This window comes from Pagrus pagrus, assembly GCF_965226575.1.
Source record: "Pagrus pagrus genome assembly, chromosome: 16".
Taxonomy (NCBI): Eukaryota; Metazoa; Chordata; class Actinopteri; order Spariformes; family Sparidae; genus Pagrus; species Pagrus pagrus.
In genome coordinates this window covers 24,201,113-24,221,471 of record NC_140200.1, presented here as the reverse complement: position 1 = coordinate 24,221,471, position 20,359 = coordinate 24,201,113, and the positions used below count along the sequence as shown (strand labels likewise).

The window sequence follows — 20,359 nt, the reverse complement described above, 5'->3', positions numbered from 1 at the left end:
AGCCATGCTCTCATTTTAATGTAGAGTGTCGGACTGAATTTAAGAACCCACAAGACCCAATTCTCCTGTTTTCTTCACGGATCCAGTCTTGATGTAGCCTAATATAGCCACTCCAAACGAGAAATCACAGAGAATAAATGTACTTAAATATCCAATAATAGTAAAAACAACAGCAACTACTGCTACTATTATTTTAATATAGGACTGGCTAATACAGTATTTTTAAAACCCATCTTGGCTGTGTGGCACCATGTTTTCTTATAGTGTGCGAACACTCATTCACTACCAGTACAATAGAGAATAAGGGGAAGTGACCAAATATGGGAAAAATGATTGGTCGAGTATGTATCTAATTAGTAAGTGATTAATTTACTACTCATTTCCATCTCTACCTTAATTGCCCACAGTCACAAACACATAATTTGTTATGAGTGTTCTATAGGGAAACAGACTCCATGACGCAATCTAACGTGATTGCTGCTTCTTTTCTCCAATTTTCTGCTTTCATTGCTTGTAAAACTATGAAAAATCAAACTATAATTACATATTAATGTATTCGCTTTTAATGTAATTTCCATTTAACCTTAATGTTGAATTCTGTGAGACCTTCAAAGCTACGAGTTGCTCTTTAAATAAAAAACTTAACAAAGCTTTAAATAGTGATGACATCTCAACAGGGGGCGCCACGCGGCCATTACAGATGGTGGATCAGTATCCATTTCACTTCTCAGTGTCTGGCCTGATGTGGCGTTGATATAGTGATAGGGGTGTGTCTCAGTCAGGACCTCCCAAGAGGAGGGTGGACATCTGCTCCCTCTGAGGTCCTGTCACATGAAATTACAGACTTAATCAAGTCCTCTCCATCTCCTTCGCCCTTCTCCACCTCCCTCTCTATGTGACTTTCTCTCTTTCTTCCCCTCTCCTCCACCCCTTCCTTCCGTCTGTTCCCTCTTCCTCTGCACTCTCGTCTCCTATACATCACATACATTTTTACTCCTCGCTCTTTTCTCCTTGACTTTCCTTTTTAGCCTCTCTCACCACCCCCGCCCCCTCATCACACCTCCCCCCTCTCGTCTCCTCTCCTCTCCTCCCCTGCCTCTAGGTCATAAGGAGCGGATCCAGCCTCCTGTTCCCGAGTCTTACTTAAACTTCAGTTATGTCAGCCGGCCTGCAGCAGTGCTGTACCAAAGCCCCAGGGATCCAGTGACCTTAGAAGCGCGCGGGGAAAAAATGCAAGATACACTGTAGTGTAAATGGCCAAAGTACATCAGATATAAGAAGGAAAGGCAGGGAGGGATATCACTTGAATTGGACTCTGTGGTTTGGCTTGTTGACTCAAACAAATAATTGGAAATTATTGCTGTAGCCTGCTGCTGCAGATATGCAGTTTCCCTTGGTATGAATCGCCTTTTGTTATAATTTTGCTCCTGAAGGGGATTTCAGACACAATACGATATTTTTAATTCAACAAATTCATTTACTTGAGTGTTTTTGTCGTGCGTCTTTATTTTCACACGCTGACTGAAGTCTGTTTATTCAAGTTGTCACGCAAATAGTTATCTCAGGCCTTGATTGTTGCTTCAGGCGTGGCCACTTCAAAGACTCCTTGGAAAAGTGTAATTCTGGGAAAACAGCATGGTGCCCCTTGTGAGTCAGGGCTGCATGCACATCTGGCCATCATGTAATCAAGCAATTAATGGAAAAAGCAGCGCGTCTCTGCGCCGTGTGGTGTAAGATTGGAAATAATTCAACCTCTAAAATAACGCTAGAAAAACCCACCGCACAGCACAAGAGAGGAGCGCATGCCAGGCACGATGTACCGCAGGAAAACAAATGGTATTGGTGGCGACACATTTTAGCGGTTTGATCAGCTGTTTTCTCTTGTGATCAAAAACGTTTATCTGAAGCTCAATTCTGAGGCTGTTCTGTAAATGTTTTTTATTAATAAAAAATCCCATCACTGCCCATTCTGAGTACGGATACGGGTAACAGATACAGATAATGGCAAGGTGTACTCACTCATCCCTACTCCATACAATGTTACTGACCATATCCAATCAAGAAGGAAGAACCTGATCTAGGATCTGAGCTTAAGGTTAGCAGTCAGCAACATCCTCCTTCCATAGAGGAAGTTACCCTCTGGTCACTGCCAGAGTTTGGTATTGTGTGACAGAAATATTCTGATTGAATATTTAAAATAAAAATATAAATTATGGTTACCAATCTATCTGTATCTACATACACAGTCTGTGAGGGTAGCCAGCGCAGTGTGCACCGACTCGCTGTGGAATCTGCTTGCATGTGTGTTTTGTTGACATCTGACCAGTCCTGTTGTTTTCCTTTGGAGATGCATCTTTCCCTCCATTTGTGCCTCCTACAGCAAATTCACCACTGTTTGCATCCACTCACGTCTTTGTATTGACTTTGTTATGAGAGAAAAGAAGTTCTGGTTCTTGTGGTATACTGCGTGCGTTTTCCTCTCGCCCCATGTTTACAGTCTGTATCTGCACAGTCACTATGTTATACAAGCAAAAACAAAAACTCCATAAAAGGTTTCAGATTTTGCAATGAAAAGTCACAATAACGCTTTTTGGTTTCCACTGAATAATAGATGGAAACAAATACACTGAACATGAAATAAACTGGCAAAAGACAAATAAAGCCTCACCATCCATGGGTGGATTGGTACCCTATAAACCTCTCTTTCACTATGATATTCAGTCTGACTCAGGGCTGGATTTTTCCCAGAAAAACAAAAGTTGAATTACGGCACAAAGGAAGCATGTCTGGCAATACAAAACCAAAACAGGAAGAGGCATCATTTTCCCTGGTCAATATCCTCAGGTTACACTGGAATGATGGAAACAACCCCCCAAAGAACCCTGCTGATAGACGAGGCTAAGAAGGTGAAGGAGAGTGATAGAAACCAAGGTCAAACAAGCGTGAAGGGACATGCATTCACTGGGTGGAGAGCAATGGTGTGTTAAAAAAATCTGTTCCCCCGCTGATATGTGCTACCCCTTACCACCGGGACGGTTTAAAACCATCCGTCTTTCTGCTAGATCAGTAAGTGACAAAACCTGGTTACAACGGGATGTTTTACTCTGCCTCTCATAGCACCGGGTTCAGGATTTCTGCTGCTAGCCGTTACCATATTGCCAACGCTGGTTTAGTCATAGTGGCGCCAACAGTAACGCTACAGGGAAATGGACAGAGAGCAGTGACACAACTAAAATATGACTTCAAACATGATATAAATACATTTCTATCAGACCCTGTAATGAATTCTAACAGTGCTTTCCATCCAGAACTCTGGGATTATGATGTGTGTTAGCCTTGTGTTGCTCCTCATGATTGATAAACACTGTAATGGAGTTTATTATTAAATCCACGTCACTGAGCATAACATCACCTGAAGCTCAGTGAAATAATGAAAAACCTTGCCAGACAACAGAATGTGTCCTCCATGCAAAAATCACAGAGAAAAAAAAAACTCCTGGCAAAAGAATGTCCTGCACACATGGACACACACAACACAATGAAGTGCCGGCAAACCCCCGGAGGAAAAGCCCATCACAATTCAGCTAATCCCTTCCTCAATCAACCCAATGTCAGTGTCAACCCCTGATAAGCCCCATAACCAACCACTGCACACACACACACACACATGAAAAAAACACAGAGTGAATCCCACTCACCCATGGCAAAGAATGGGATCCCCAGCAGTGTGGAGTTGAACTTCCCGTCTGATATAAAGAAGATCCCTGCGGCAGTCACGTTGGCGATGCAGATGGTCAGCACCCCCAGGAGGCCCAGGAACGGCTTCCCCCTCAGGCAGTCCCGCATGGAGCTGGAGATGGTGGCGGCCAGGAGCACCAGCACCAGGCTGACCAACACCTCCCCCTTGGCCAGCACGCCCGTCTGGTGGAAGTCACGCCACAGGCTGAAGGAGGTGAGCGACTGGATGTGGAGCTGGTCGGTCGCGTGGGGCGCCTCTGCCGTGGACAGCCGGCTGACCAGGGCGCAGAACTCGTTCTCCCAGCGCTCGGCAATGACGTCCTGCACCACGGGTCCGTGGTTGCGGAGGTAGTAGGTGATCTGGACAGCGCGGGCGAACTTGACCTGCTGGTCACGGCTGTTGGGCGAGAAGGACACGCCACCCAGCTGGTGGCCGATGAAGGACACACGGCCATCCTGTAGGGGATTTAGAAATATCTCACATTAGCTCTGATGAAATATAAAATTTTTCAGAAAAATACACCATTAAATGAGTGCTCCAGTGCTCCTGGCCACACCCCAATAACTTGAAATCAGCAGACGCAAACACTTTTGTGTGATCGGCGCCTCCGGCTGTTCAACACAGCAGAAAGTTCCAGCCCACAGAGAACAGTGCAGCAACAGTTTTCTGCCCTATTTGCTTTCATTGTTGATTTACCGTTGACATGAACTCACCTTACAGCTGCGGACAGTCATGCTGTGAAGGTTGATGTGCTGCTCCATTGTAATGACTAAATTAATTTGATTTTACAGCACATGCGCAATGTTACAGTGACACGAGTTTGGAGATAATGTAATTGTGCAAGCAGAATTGGGCAGAGCAGTGAAGAGTTCAGTGAGGCAGCCGGGACAATGAAAAATGTATGTCAGTCTGTCAGGAAGAAATGCATAACTGCTGGGACAACCTTTCTCATATTTAAGCTGAAATGTTGCCAAGGCAGCACTGCAGATGTACATTATGCCACAAGTTACAACATTTCATATTTTGAACTAGTCTGTGAGCAGCAGGAAAAGGACTACAACGACCAGAGGATTGCACAAACTGAAACATTAAAAGTGTTTCTTGTAAATTAGCTGCTGCTCGTTACCCAGAGGTCTCTGAATGGATGTTTCAAAGCCTGGAGTAAGGATTACTGTGTGCCTCCAGCTATATGTTAGTAAGCTCCATTTAGGAAAGAGGTGAACAGCACTAATACCTATCCGATCATTTTATTAAGTCAATTGTTGTCGTTTCTACATTTTAAAAGCAAGTGAACCCTATGAAAGCACATAGGTACACAATTACAACAAACTGTGAGGTTAAAGCGAAACATACTGTATTCTTGGATTTTAGGTAGCTTAAAGGAGCAATAAGCGGAAATGCATTATTTAAGACTGAAGGAATTAAAAAATCGCTACATGGAGAACGAGAGGTGTAATTTCATCTGGAGTATAGGATGACGTCACACACCCGCTCTCTGTGTTGATCTCCAGCCTCATGTTTACAAGCCGGTCCGGCCGCGCGTTCATGTGCGTTCATGTGAAACTCCGCCTCCTCCCTCCCTATCAAACGCGACAGCCAGTGAGTAGTGACAGCGGCAGCGGCAGCATTTTCGAACTGCAATGGCAGACAGCGGAACAAAACCTTCCAATGAAGACGAGCAGGAGCAGACTAAAAAAAAAAAACGGTCATTGGCAAAGAAATTGTCCGATAAAGAAAGGGATAAAACCAGAATTAACATTGGCCTGGCGTTTCCGAGGTGGAGGGAGCTACGAGAGCTAAAGGGGCTACAGTCGGACTCGGAGCTGGCTCTTCTTCTTCTTGACAGGCAAGTAACACCATAAAGTCAAATGTCTGTTTTATTGTCTGTGTTGCAGTAACTTTACACACTTGTCGCTATATTGCATGAGTATGTAGCATGGGTTAATGTCCGGAGCTGGAGTTGTTACCAGCTCGGTCCTCAGCAATGGGTCAGGCGTTACGGTTGTGTTTGGTGAGTAGCCCGACAGGCAGCTAACATTTCAATTAGCACTGTAAAATTTTGCCTGGCGGACAACCTGGGGGGCTCACGGGCTGTCACACCAGGCTGAAACATCGGTCTCACTCACGGAGAAGAGTAGGAACGTTAGCATTAGCTCCCGGTGCTAGCACTAGCCAGGATCCGGCCATGGCTCTAGCCCAATCAGCCGATAGCAGTCAGCTGCGATCGGCAACTGGAGCAACTCACAGCTATGCAGTGCTTCTACCAGCTCTAACAACTTGATCACTGAACCTCAAATCCAGCTGGGGGTTTGCTAAAAAGTCGTTGCTAAGAAGGAAATATTGTCATTGTCATTTGTCATTGTCGAGCAGAGGCAGAGGGAGGTGTGGCTAATGTTTTGGTCTACAGGCAGTGCTCAACAGCAAACCTAGCGGTGAAATGATTTCGCTTTTTGCTCCTTTAAGTTAAGTCTCCTTCTAAAACAGGTCTGTATCAATAACACTGATATGCCCATATTGTTTTAGTGCTTGGTGGTGCTCGCAAACGATTTCATAGTTAGCACGTTTCTACCATTTCCAAAGGTGTCTAGCCAGCTTTTCTGCAGCTTAGGTAAACTCTTTATCATGTGCTGTCATATCTGCTTAGCTGCTGACAGTGTAGCAACCCTCATATCCACTATCTGGTTTCCCTGACAATTTATTAGCAACAGTACACAGCTAACTGTGGGCCACAGCCACCAAATCCTGTTGCACACTAGCAGGGAAAAAACAGATGTTCACTATAACTCTCTGACAATCACAGCTAGCCTATGCTATCTCACAAACACAGCATACAATACTAGTTATGAGTTATTGGTTATGTTACTCCCATGCTTTGAATTGTAGGCTGACATTGGGCTAACATTACTTATGTAGGAGGTATGTCGGAGGGGGGCAGAGATCATCTGAGAGTGATAATAAAAACTCAGAGTATTTTTTAAACAGACATCTCTGGGCTCATGTTGGACCTTATGAACTCGCTGGGAAGCACGAACTGGATGAGACCCATGAGTGTGACTTCTGCCTCACAACAATTACTAATCACGTTAGCCATTTTCACCTGGAGCAAACATCTGCAGCCATGAATAATAACTGTTACAGCAAGCCCAGCTAATCAGGGTTAGGGGTTAACTTCTCCGTCCAACTCTGAGAGGTGTGTGCAGCAGAGTCAATAGATGCCTCATCTTGAAGCTGCCATGTGAAAACAGTATTATTGTAGATGACAACAAACGTGTTAGGCACTGCAGATGGATAAATTGTTGTTTTTGTAATGTTTATGTACTGAGGCATGGATTTTGTAAAGATGCAGCTTTTATTTTGTAGATTGCTGTAGTCTGATTATTGGAAGGGCTTTCTGAATAAAGGGGGAATTTAAATGATGAAAAAGTAGCCGTGTGCAGTTACATAGATCACTGAGGACGCCATACGCTGAGATGCATCAAGATACATCGAGAATCGTTTTGTATTCAAATCGTTGACAGCTGAATCGTGATCGAATCGTGTGGCCAGTGAAGATTCACACCTCGAGCTCTGCCCAGAGGACTTGTGTCCACACTGCCAGCATTAGAGCATTAGAACTACTTTTTCATTAGTAGTGAGTTGAAACGTAACACAGCTAATCATCACAAATGCATGTATAGGCCGACATCAGTCCATATTTACAACAGCAGTCAATCCCAGTCCTAAAAAATAGAGACGCTTAATTAAGAAAAATACCAATTCTTGCTGTTGCTCTGCAGATAGTTAGTTCACATACTGAACACGTCTAACCAAGACGAGCACAAATGACCGAGGTAAAGATACGGTCCGTTTCCTGAATATTATAAAGATTAATGCAATCATGCACATATATCATATGCTTCTTCACTAGGTCTGATTGTACAATATTTTAAAACATTGGCATGATGAATACCTCCCGCAGTGCATTTAATTAGGAAAGCAGGCACACCCACACAACACTGTGATGTGAATTACAATTCCTGCATGACACTGGTTTGTTGTTGCAACCAGAACAATGTCAACGTTAATTTGCAGCTTATTGTAGATATGATTTATCTTGTTATGAACACAATAATCCTGCACAATCAAACAGCCACAATATGCTGTTTCACAGTGGGGAGCGTGATATAAATCTCTTGCTTCTAGATAAATAAATCCCCCTGATTGTTCGGTTCAATTTCTGTAAACAATTTACTGCAGTGAGAAAAAAAAAGGTGAGTTATTCTGCGAAGGCATTATGTGGACAAATGGATAAATTACTGGTGGTGGACTGCACCTTGAAATCACATAATTGATAACATTCATAGGTCAACAGCCCGGTTTCCTGTTAGACTCAGACATTTTATCACCGGCTATCTCCAATATACCAATCTATTAGGCAGGATCTGCACATTATTTTGGCGCTACATTATTATTCTCAAAACACTCCCACTCAGTGCTTCAGATTTGTCATTTCATGACAGTGTACAAGTGTGTTTATGTAATGTAATCACTCAGTAATTGCTAAGGGAACTCAGAGAGCTTTAGCTCTAATTTCACTTGTGTAATTGCACAAAGCTCAAATCAATCTACCGGTCTGACTTTCCGAATTCACCAAAGCATTTCAAATGAATCTCAATAGTCACAACTTATCTGTAAACTTCTGTATCCCATACTGAGCCAATACATGCTTAGACTGCGCAGTGATCAATCGATGCTTTCAAGGTCTCTCCTCGTGAATAATGAGACACAATCAGGGCAACAATTCCTGTATCACCTGCAAAACGTCAGCTCAGTGGAGTTTCTGAAAATGCTCGAGCTTTGTTTTCTATTCTTGTTTTTGGCACCCTTTAGCAAAGAGAAAATATAGTTGTCAGTGTGTGTGTGTGTGTGTAAGAGAGGAAGAGGAAGAATCAGAGTAGGTGGGGGATGGGGCCCCACACAACAGGAAAATGCGTGTGTATGTGTGGTATCTGTGAGAAGTTGAGTGACATGTGAAAAGGGGGGAAGTGACACCTCGAGCTTCTTGAGAGGAGATGGAGGTGACTAGTGGAGGAGGTGCAGGAGGAAGCTTCCAGGTTTTTCTGAACACATTTTAACAGAGAAAACATTCAAGGATGTTATAATGCTGTTACCTAGTTCGAAGGCAACCTAATAAATAATTCATAGTGTGAAAATCCTTTGGTTAAAGGTGTATTCCACACATTTCATATGTCAGAGTATAATGTCGCCTGTGGCTGTGGTGGAGTGTGATAATTAACTACATTACGAACAGTGTTACAAACTGGGAAAGGTGTGGAGGTTTACCAGGGAAGATTTGTTGAAATATGCTATAGAGTTGCACTATGGGAATTGGAGGATCCAGTGTATGTGGAGCTTGATCCATACTCGGGACTACAGAACAATCGTACTCTTGTCGTTTTACATGATACATAATGCCAACAACTGTTTGGCAGTATGTCTCATGTAAAATGACATTTTTTCAATTTGAAATTTGCAATCAGAGCGTGACGCCCTGATTCAGTTAAATTCAGATTTCTATTGATTTCATCGTATCGCTCTGAAAGTGAACCCAAATATACCTTTCACCACTGTCGTCATCACTCCTGTGGAGTCCTCTGGAGTTGCAACAATTTTTAAAACAACATATTTATCGTCATTGTCATTGTTACTGTTATTGTTCTTGCTGTGGATGTCCCTTTAAAGATGGATTTTTCCTTTTTTCACATTATCGGTTGCTACAATCATTCCTCCTGTTCATGCAGGCAGCAAAGACCTCCTCCTGTTTCAGTGTAAGCGATGGGGGACAAAATCCACACTCATTCTGTGCAAACGTTACAATCCAAATTTGGTTGAAGCTGAGAAGATGAATCGATAGGTGCATTCAAAAGCTAGTCTTTCTTTGATGAATTTCTGCCTTCTTGCCTCCACAGACAGGAGGCTGCAACACAAAGTGAAAATGTGTTCATAAAAAGACTGTAACCTTGAGTGGATATCTTCGAGACTGCTGTAGCACCGGATTAATTTCTGCTGAATTTAACAGTCACAACCAAAACCCTTCAAAACAAACTGAAAAATATGAATCCTTTGTTCTGTACGGGACTGAAGCATAGATTTAAAGAGCACATGTAACTACTGTAGCCATATCACAGGCTACGCTGAGATGCACCTATACTCAATAATGTAACTAAACGCTGGGACGATGGAGATGCCACATGGGGACTGCAAGAACTGTGATTGGTCAGCATGAGCTGCTTGAGTCTTCACCCTAGAGACAACTGAAAGTGAAGACAGCTTGGTTCAGGTCTCTTCAGTGAAAAATATCTTGCAAAGCCATCTTAAAACAATAACCACTCTCAATTAATGAAAGAAGTGAAACACCACGACTGCACGGGAGTGGGGCTGGCAATGTTTCGATGTGTCTTTATTGTGATATGAGACTTTATATCACCTTAGATTTTGGACTGCTATATCATGATATAACATATTTTTTCACAGTAAATATTTTGCCTATCCCTACAATATTGTTGCAATATTGATATTGACCTTTTTTGTCAAAAATACTGTAATATTTGATTTTGTTTTATGAAGCGCTCTTGTATCGAGCCCAGCTCCACATGGAAGGAGATTCCTTTCAGTCACGAGTCAAGGAAAAATAGAAGTTACCTGGATGTAACTTGACTGTGGTAAATATAATCGAAGCAGGACAAAACCCAGTCAGGTTATTTTATTTACAAAATGCTGTTGTCCAACTCATTGATTCCAAGCAAATTGTTAATATTTAAAAAAACAATTTCATGTTGCGATTCTTGATGAAGGGCAGTGTCGGGAGACATTTGAGGATTGTATTGACTGTTTTTTTTATTGCCATGTACCCGAACGCACCCTAGGGCGAGCCAGTTATTGACACACACACATAGCTAACCCCATCAGCCAGTTCCTGTGCCTCGTCTGTTCTCCCATCCTCCAGTCGCAGCCCCCCTCCTGCAGCTGTCACAGACCTCCTCCTGCATATCAGCTATTTTCCTGCTTTCTCGCCACAGCCTCTCTCACCTCCAATTTTATGATTTATTAAAGAGAATGGGGGGGTGTAAAACAAACGCTGACCTTAGCTTGACATTGCCATGCAGCATACAACCCAAACTGCCCAATAACTTAATTCAAGCACTCAATTTCACAGACCGCTCATGAATGGAACAAGAAGCTTGATCTTGTCAAACACAATATTATTAGTGTGAGAATAATGTGATGAAGAAATAGCACACCTCTGCCTTTCAGAGGTTTTATATATGGAAGCCCAGAGAAGGCAGACTTGCTCTTTTATAAGGTCCCTCATCATCACAAGCAGACAACACAGTTATCTCATTACCTCGACGTATCAAAATGGTATCTCAAGATAATGGCTTGAAACAATATGTTCTGATCAAGACAAATCTCAATCTTAATCACAACCATGTGAAATGACAAACCATTTAGTGCCTGTTATCTTAAATATGATATAATCTGCAGATATCAAACACACACAGCCTGTAATGTATACATCTCCTTATCTATTTTCTTTGTGTTTAAAATAGGTCAGATGTTGTGTAATTGAGATTTAAAGTCAGGACCAGAAACCAATATGCTAAAGGTGGACAAGATGATTCGTACACCCTACCACCCAATCAGACCTCCTCCCAATGAGGTTTCTCAGCGCTACAATACCACCACAATCAGCCTACCTCAACAGTATATTACAAATTATAACCTAATTAGATGATGGTCTTGCAAAAAAGAAAAGGCCTCACCTACTCACTCATCATTGTCTCTGCTGCCATCTTAATGGGAAGAAAGAAGACATCAGTGTAGCAATGTCTGTTCTGGGTTGCGTTCACACCAGCCTTGTTTAGTCCAGTTAAACCGAACTGTGGACCGTTTGCCCCATAACAGAAGGGTGTTGTGGCCACGTAAGTTTTGTTTACAGATTTTGGACCGTTTGAGTTTGGCCTTTGTGAACGCAAACCGGACCGACTCAAAATTGAAACGATGTATCATCACCGCGTTGGTTCGGATCAAAAAACGGACCTTTCACGGACCTTTAGGTGTGAACCCGACCTCAGTCTCGCATAGAGGTCAACGGCTGATCATTTTTTACATAAATCGTAATACCAGCGTAAATATATATAACATTTGGTTACATTGCTGAAAACTAACATCATAGCAACACAGCCAATTCAAATGATAATGTCTGACTTTGAATACAAGTTGATTTAAGATTAAACACAACACATCTACCCTGCTCACTACAGGGCTTTGGAGTCGCTCAGTCACATTCAGTTTGTGAAAAATGTTAAACATGATATTTAACCAAGTCTACTCGGACCACACTTTGAGGATGTCTTAGACAGAAGTCCTTACTGACTAGAGCCTGACTGGCCAATATTGGTTAACAGAAGTATATTAGTATCAGGCTATCAGTATACTATATGTAGAAATGCTTGCTGCACAGAATTTACCTTGCAAGGTAACTGGATTTTTGAAGTCTTGTAATCATTTGATCACACAAATCCATATTGCCAGGCTTAAAGGATAAGTACCGTTTTTTACAACCTGGACCTTATTTCTGGCAAAAGATATGGTCATTTACTCACCCAGATAACTTTGGTGTCATTCGGCGTCGTTCGGACGAAATTAGATCCAGTGTAGCGGCGATATATCCATATAATGGGAGTAACGGGGCATCGACACACAGCCTCTATATAACACATTATCTGCCACGAAACTAGTTCATTTCATCAATATTTTGTTACGATATGCTAGCGCTATTAGCCTCTGAGTCCGGGCTCGTCTATTGTCAACATCCGGGGTCTGTAGGCTGATCTACTACCTCTGACCTGGAAGATGTCGTCTCTGAGCTGCGCGCGCACCCGCGACAGCGCGCCTTGTTTACCTGTAGCTGCTGCTGCTAGTTTGACCCCGGATGTTGATAACGGACGAGCCCGGACTCAGAGGCTAATAGCGCTAGCATATCGTAACAAAATATTGATGAAATTAACTAGTTTCGTGGCAGATAATGCGTTATATAGAGGCTGTGTGTCGCTGCCCCGTCTCTCCCATTATATGGATATATCGCCGCTACACTGGATCTAATTTCGTCCGAACGACGCCAAATGACACCAAAGTTATCTGGGTGAGTAAATGACCATATCTTTTGCCAGAAATAAGGTCCAGGTTGTAAAAAACGGTACTTATCCTTTAAAGCTATGGGCTTGAGTCCAAAAGACAGTGGTTCGGACTGATCAGTGTCCTATGGCATTACTTGTGATGACCTGAGAGAGAAGCAACCCTTTAAGAGGTTAGCAGAGATGTTGCTTGTATCAGTTTCACAGCACTGAAGGCTTTTCTCCATGGATCAATGTTTCTGCTTTTGTCTTGACTGCTTCAGACAAGAGCTCGATTTACCATCATATGGTTTGTTGACTTAGTTGGTTACAAATAGCCAGTGACAGACAGATGGCTCGTCCAATCACCTGCCAAATATTTTTTGAAATTGCCTACCCTAATCTAAACAGTTTCTATGGAGGACTTCCCAGATTGTTCTGTGGAACAAACCACGCTAGTACAGAATACAGCTGCAACGACTATTCGATTAATAGTTTTCATAATCAATCAACCATTTGAGTTACATTTATACAAACATACTTTAAAACATAACTTTCTCTGGTTATAGCCTCTCCATTGCCATGTTCCTGTTTTGTGATTATGTGATTTCCTGTTTTAACTTTGCTTTTGGTTTGTACTTTGTTTTAGCTTTTGTGTTGCTACTTTGTATTTTTGGACTTTTCACTGCTTGTTTTTTTTTATTACATTACTTTTGGATTTTCAACCATTTATTAAAGCTCGGTTCTTCTTCTCAATCCTGCCCGCCTCGTGAGTGTCCTGCATTTGGATCCTCACCTTTTTGCCACAACCTGACATGACCTGTTTAATATAATTTAAAACTAAATATGTTTGGGTTTTGGGAGCTGACTGAACCAAACAAGTAATTTACTTTACTCTAAATGAATCAATTATATGGGGAAAAAAATCAACATCATTAGTACAGTAGATAATAAAAATAATTTTTAGTTGCCACCCTTGTACAGAAATTGCAAAGAGTTTTATTTGATTAATATGTCTCGTTCATTAAACAAGACACAACAAGAGTCTGAAACCATGCCAGCATTTCTTGCTGAATGGAACGTTTGTGCATGTATTGGTCATACACCTAAGTATCGGAGAAAGTGAGAACTGAACCTGATGGTGCTACAGGGAAAGTCCCCGAAGTGATTGCAGACCTAATTACATAATCCATCATATAGTTGAGATATTTCAGTCTGAGCCAAAGTGTTTGACCGACTGTCCAACTAACACTGCCAGCCCTGGAGCCCTTCTGTTGGCATCGTTAATCAGTAAACCTCAGGTTTCTTATTTAAAATGTTTATTTGTGGTGTGCTTATGGTTGACACATCATTATTACCTATCAGCCCTAACCCTAAACCTAATACTTACGGGACAGAATGCCTGTCAGGAAAATGTTGTCAGAATGCAAATCTGTAACCAAAGCAGAAAAAAGATACGTTCAACCTTGGCACTTCTGAGCTTCCGTACTCAACTACAACACATGTCCACTGTACAACAGAAGTCCACATTTGTATGACTGTGCCCTGACTGTCAGTAAGGGAAAAACTCTATTAATTTTACATATAAATATTTGGGCTATTGGCTATCAGCAGATAATGACATTCCCACATAGCCATATGTTCAATCTGTTGCCGTACCAACTTTGGCACTTCGTCCAGCAATCAACAAGCTCTAATTAACCATCGGACATCAGGTGGCTCCCGGTGGCATGAATGCAGGATTAAGCAACAATACAAGAGCTGGCAGCTATTTTTTTTAATTTTTCAAGAATCTCATTTTTAATTTGAATTGTGTTTGTTTAAATCGATAGCCATTTCTATATTGTATAATGTAGTTATACTTAACATGTTGGAACTGTCCCTATTGCTCATCTAACCCTATTTGCTGTAGGCTTTTCTTTTCCATCATAAACCTTGATGTATTTTTATCCTTATAACAACTGACAGTTTTAAATATATTACACAACTGACAATACAGCAGACAGAGCAAAACAAAGAATATATATTTTAAGCACTTTCTCCGGGGAATAGAGCTAAAGTTCAGCTCAGCAAAAAGTAGGACTTTTTTTTTTTTTTTTTTACAAAGTCTACGTCTGTATAACAAGCACAGAAATAAACCCCGGCAGTGACATCAAAGAGGAGGATGAGGCATAAGAAGTCAGGCAAATGAATTAGCCGAGACAGCTCGTCAAACAGGCAGACGGAGAGAGGAAGGATTCTGGAACATGGAGGGTGCAGAGTGCCTGATACAGAGTGAGGATAACTGGAGAGGAAGGAGGTCACACCAACCTTCAAGAACAGAGGAACTGTAATTCATGTTGGAGACGAGTTAATGATAATGTGTCAGCACGTGCACATACATCAGGGCTTAAAGGGTGAGTTCAACCAAATTACAGAAAGAAAAAAAAAAGACTTGTATGATTATTAGAGCTATTGGATTATTATATGATGATGACGAGGGCATTTCAATTTTACATCAAAATTGCAAATGTTAATTGGTTCTAGCATTTTTTCAATCGTAAGGACTTTGTAAGCCAAACACTTTGGTTTTTTGAGGGCGCACTCAGGAGACACCACCTTGGGTTTTAAGTAACTGTGGTGGATTGTCAGAATAATTAGTCAAACATTTACATTACTCGTTAGTCGATAAGCTAATTTCCCAATTAATCAACTGAGCGTAAGAAAATGGGAATCCCATTTTCCAACACAATTTCCTGTAGCTTAAGGTCTTCAGCTAACTTTATCCCCCCCAAAAAGTGTGGGTCTAAAAACCCAAAGATATTCAGCTAATTATGATGAAACACAGGGAAGAACAGCAGACTCTCCCTATATTTGGCATGTTTTTGCTTCAAAAATGATTAAAACTATCTGCGGCACTCGACAGCAGTTTGTCCTTTCAATAACAGTGTCCCAGGGTAAGTCACGGACTTCACTGTCAGCAGCTCTCACTGGATCTACTACTTGTGTCACATCAAAGATTGAACTTTATATTAGTCTGAGTGTTATGACACAGTAAAGCAACAGACCTTTTTAACAGCAGACATTTTGACATGTTATAGCACAGCAGCACAGGTGAACTGAATGGCATTAAAGGAGCACTCTGTAGTTTTGTTGAACTCTAACCCTAACCCTTTCTTTGTTTTCATGACTGAATAAACTGAATAAACAAACTGACATTAAAGGACAACACAATTTATACTGTTTTCCTGTGTTTATATGTGGCGGACTCTGCCACCTTTCTAGCTTCAAACAGTGTTCTGGGAACTTATTTCCCTCTGAGAACAGCTTCTGTATTCACTTATGGAAAAAATACATATTTCTGAGTTTGTTATTACCTCATTAATATTGTAAATATTCAAATTCTGAGTTTGAAACTACATGGTGCCCCTTTAGCCTTACATTTTGTTAGGAAATAAATTTTTCGATTTAGAGGACACACATCTGATAAGTAACCTAACCTCATCTCCCTGTCGTTCTTTAGTTTGGAATCTGTAGCATTTACAGACACCTGATTTATCTTGTTTTAGTGCGGGATACAATGTGCAAGCTGAGCCTTCAGCCATGGGGACAGGCTTGAGAAATCCCAAATAATCAAGAAACCAATATAGTTTTTTCAAGTCATTGATGTGGGGATATTCATAATTATCTTGATTAATGATGTTCCTGATGATGTAAATTCACCACGATCAACATATGTGAGTGTTTTTGTATCTGCAATAAAATATTCTATCATTCCATCCATATACATAACTCACTTGCATCACCGCTTACCATGCATATTGAATCTTATATTTCATTTGGGTGTGTTTTGCGGCACGAATGTGTTTGTCAATTGACAGCTTTTGTATTCCGCCCCCGCTTTCATGCAGAACAGGGAGGCGCCTGGCATGATCATTAGCAGCATTTTGTCTTTGTAAACCTGAGACGTTCATGTCTTGTCTGCCTCTTTACAACCTAAAAGAAAGGGAACTGAGTTTGGTGGCGAACATGTACGACTCAACGTTTTGCACGGGGGACTGGTCAAACTTGAGGGAAACTACAATGATTGGTCAAATTGGTGGAAAAGTTGTGAGGACTGAGCATCTCTGAATTTACGAATTTGCGAATTTGAATTTGCGTTAACTGGCATTTCCTGGAGGGGCTGGCTAAGAAACACAGCAGAGTTTTTAACTGTGTGACACTGCTTTGTCAGCCAAATTTGAAGAGACATGCTTTCCACTGGACAGCAATGGTATAAAAAGTAAAGGTATACTTATCGTCTTCTTTTAAATCACAAGGTTTTAAAAAATGGAGTCCTGCTACATCTGTTTTGAAAAATGCAGTGTTGATGATGGGGAGCTTGGAGAATAGCAGCTCTGTAGTCTGGTGGTACAGCAGCAGATACTTGTGTATCTGTTGTCAGATGGCAGCAGGGTGAACAGACTGTGGCTGGGTGGGTGTTGTCTTTTAGTATCTTTGGGCTCTGTGCAGACATCTCACTTCACTGATGTCTCTGTACAGTAGAGCCGATAACATTGTTTGATATAATAATACAGTGATATACTGCATTGAACTGGAATAACCGGGCTTATTATGGACAAAGACCTGCATAAATCACAACCCATATTTGACTCCCACAAGAACACACGTGTGTCCGTGTCCTTTAACCTGAATATTGGGATCCAAACAGTCTGCAGCAGGACGATGAATGGCCTCACTGCTCCACTCCACACACAGACACCGATGCTGCTGGGACGGCTCACACTGCTCTCAAAGAGAGCTGGAGAGCAGGTTTAGGATACACTGATGCTATGTGTCAGTTTGAGCCCACGTCAGGAGAAGGCAGCGTACAGTGGTGTGTGCTCTGGTTGTTATAGAGACTTCTGCCCGTGTATTTTCAAACCTGCAGTGCTGTGAACACCTCAAGGCCACAAAATAGAGAATGAAGCACTCGTCACGCATCAAGTTCACACGTAACCTTGCACTGTGTTTGTCGTGACGGTTTGACAATGATGACACCTGGTGCAAATAATTGCAAATCATGCATGTGTGCAACAGCTTTTCAGTATAAAAGCCTGATCAGGCAAATCGCAAAAGGCTCCATCTGCAGAGCACTTGATGCATCTGTTACCCCTTTTCGACCAAGGTGGTTCAGGTGCTGGTTCGGATCCAGTGGTTCCAGGGTGGCACCAACACTTTCCTGGGCTAGTGCAAATAACTGCTTATCGGGGCGGGGGTGAGGTTATCATGACCATGACCGTCAAATACCCTGTATGACTGCCATTTTTAAAAAACAGAGCTAGTATATCATCTTCTGACTTATCCATGGGAGCATAAACAAAATATTTGCACTAATCAAAGCAGCAGTCGTCCGAGGACCAGTCATTGTGAAGAGTCTGTGGTCATATTTGTTCCACAGCTGTTCCTAACAATGCTGGGAAACTGCAGCTGCATACAGCGACTGAATGATGTGACTCTACAGCGGCTCACAGGCCCGTGGAAAAGCAAATCGGTTCTTAAAGGGTTCACAGGTTGAATCAACTTTGAACCAGCACGAGCACCAGGCCAGAACCAGCCCCGGGTTCATTTTGGTGGAAAAGACAGTGCACCTGTACGTCTACATGCAGCATCTCTACATGTTCGGTTGTGCGTTACTGCTGCTGAAGGCGTGTGTGTGATTGATGAGGCTGCATGTGTGCAGTCAGATCCCACTGAGCCAAAATCAGGATACCTGGGAGTCCATTAGCTACTGGAGCCATGTCATGCTGCATGTGCAGCCGGGAGAAGCAGGAGGGAAACACTGCATCAAAAAAAAAAAAGACAGGATATCCCTGTGCGAGTGTGCGCCTGAGTGTGTGTGTGTGTGTGTGTGTAAGAACAGAGGGGCTACATGCAGCCAATCAATGCACCTGCACCAACAGGGAGGGTGAGAGCTGTTATGGAGAGGCTTCCCTCGCCTGGCTGATGTATGTAGCAATCTGCAGCCCCACATCACAGCCTGAGCGGTGCAAGCCCACTGCGTTCATTCAGAAATTATGGCAAGCTCGGAGGGCCATCCTGCTACTGCTATTCACATGCTGCCTGCTGCTGCTGCACTGTCACCAGACTGATGGAGACAGATCTCGAGTGTGGCTGACATGCAGTGTCAAATCTCACCTTTAACGTTGTGTTGGGGTAGCTCACGGGCACCTTATGGAAAGTGCTGTTGGAAAGCACAGCCTGCCTGATATCTTCGAAGATGGTGATGATATCATCCAGGAGGCAGCGCTTGTCCCTGTGGCTCAAGACGCAGAGGTGCGCGAACGTGTAATTGAATCCCTTGTAATTGACGCGCAAATCCAACACCTGCTTGTGGACCTGCAGGACCTGGTCGGCCAGCTCCAGGATGTTCCCCCCGGACTTGGCCAGCAGGATCAGCCTGCCATATCTTCCAGGGGTGTGCAAATCCGAGTACAGCTTGTGCTTCGACTGGTCGATGGGAAACAGGCTGTTGGCGAGACTCCGCTCGATCTTGGCGAGGCTGTGAGTAGGGGCGACCAGCACCTCCAGGTCCGTCTCCGGCTTGAATCGGCTCAGCACGGTAGATCCGAAAATGATGGTGAGGACGGCGGGGACAGTGAGGAAGAAAACGGGGTGCCTGCTAACGAATAAGCCCAGCCAGTAGAACGAAGCCTTGAGCCCTCTGTGTATCACTTGCCGCAGCATCCTCCACAAAATCCAGCTTGCAGATGCCCCGTCTCCTCCGATGAAGCACATGTGACATCAGACTCCGTTCCCCGGCTTAGTCCAATTCGTAAGAGAATTACACCAGGCTACACCACCACCATGCACACACACACACACACACTCACACATTCACACACTCACACACACTCACACACACACTCACACACACACTCTCTCTCACACACACTCACACACACGCCACAACACCTGGAAAAAACAGCACTGCAGCAATCCGCGGTAAGACGGACGGACGCGCACGGACGGGGCAGACAGTCAGAAAATCATCGTGCATCGGGCGATCGAGACGAGTCCGCGCTGTCTGCCTCTCAAGCCATTCCGCCTCCGTGTGATGGAGAAAGAGCTGCGAGTCTCCTCCGCTGCACCGGCTGCAGCGACGAGCCGCGGCGGCGTGAAGTGCATGTGTGCCGTCTCCCGTCTGCCTCTACAGCGCGCACAGCAGCGGTGGCGCCTGATTTATGTACTTAACTGTAACCATGTGGCGGGGGTGGGAGGGGGGGAGGAGGGGGAGGATGGAGGAGAGAGGGGTGGGGGGGTGGTGATGGTGCCTGGTTATTTTGGGAACAGCGGAGGCAACAGGCAACATGAGAGTTGTAAGAAATTGTTCCCGCAGGTGGCTGAATGACCAGGAGCACGCGCAGGGATGAGTCAGTGTTGGCTTCATGAATGGGGAAAACCCAGCGCGCGTCTGCTTCATGCTGAGTGGTTTATACAGGCCGGG

General features: G+C 43.2%; 1 protein-coding gene across 1 annotated transcript in view; it reads right to left on the bottom strand.

Annotated features, from left to right (window-relative positions):
• Nucleotides 1-20,001, bottom strand: part of ptchd4 (patched domain containing 4) — a 65,814-nt gene extending 45,813 nt beyond the window's left edge. The window contains exons 1-2 of the mRNA XM_084377992.1: nucleotides 19,051-20,001; nucleotides 3,699-4,194 (exon numbers count right to left, since the gene is read on the bottom strand). Of these exons, the coding sequence (XP_084234118.1) occupies nucleotides 3,699-4,194; nucleotides 19,051-19,650 (1,096 nt within the window). The 5' untranslated portion in view covers nucleotides 19,651-20,001. The remainder of the gene's footprint in view (nucleotides 1-3,698; nucleotides 4,195-19,050) is intronic.
• Between the last annotated feature and the right edge of the window lie 358 nt (nucleotides 20,002-20,359).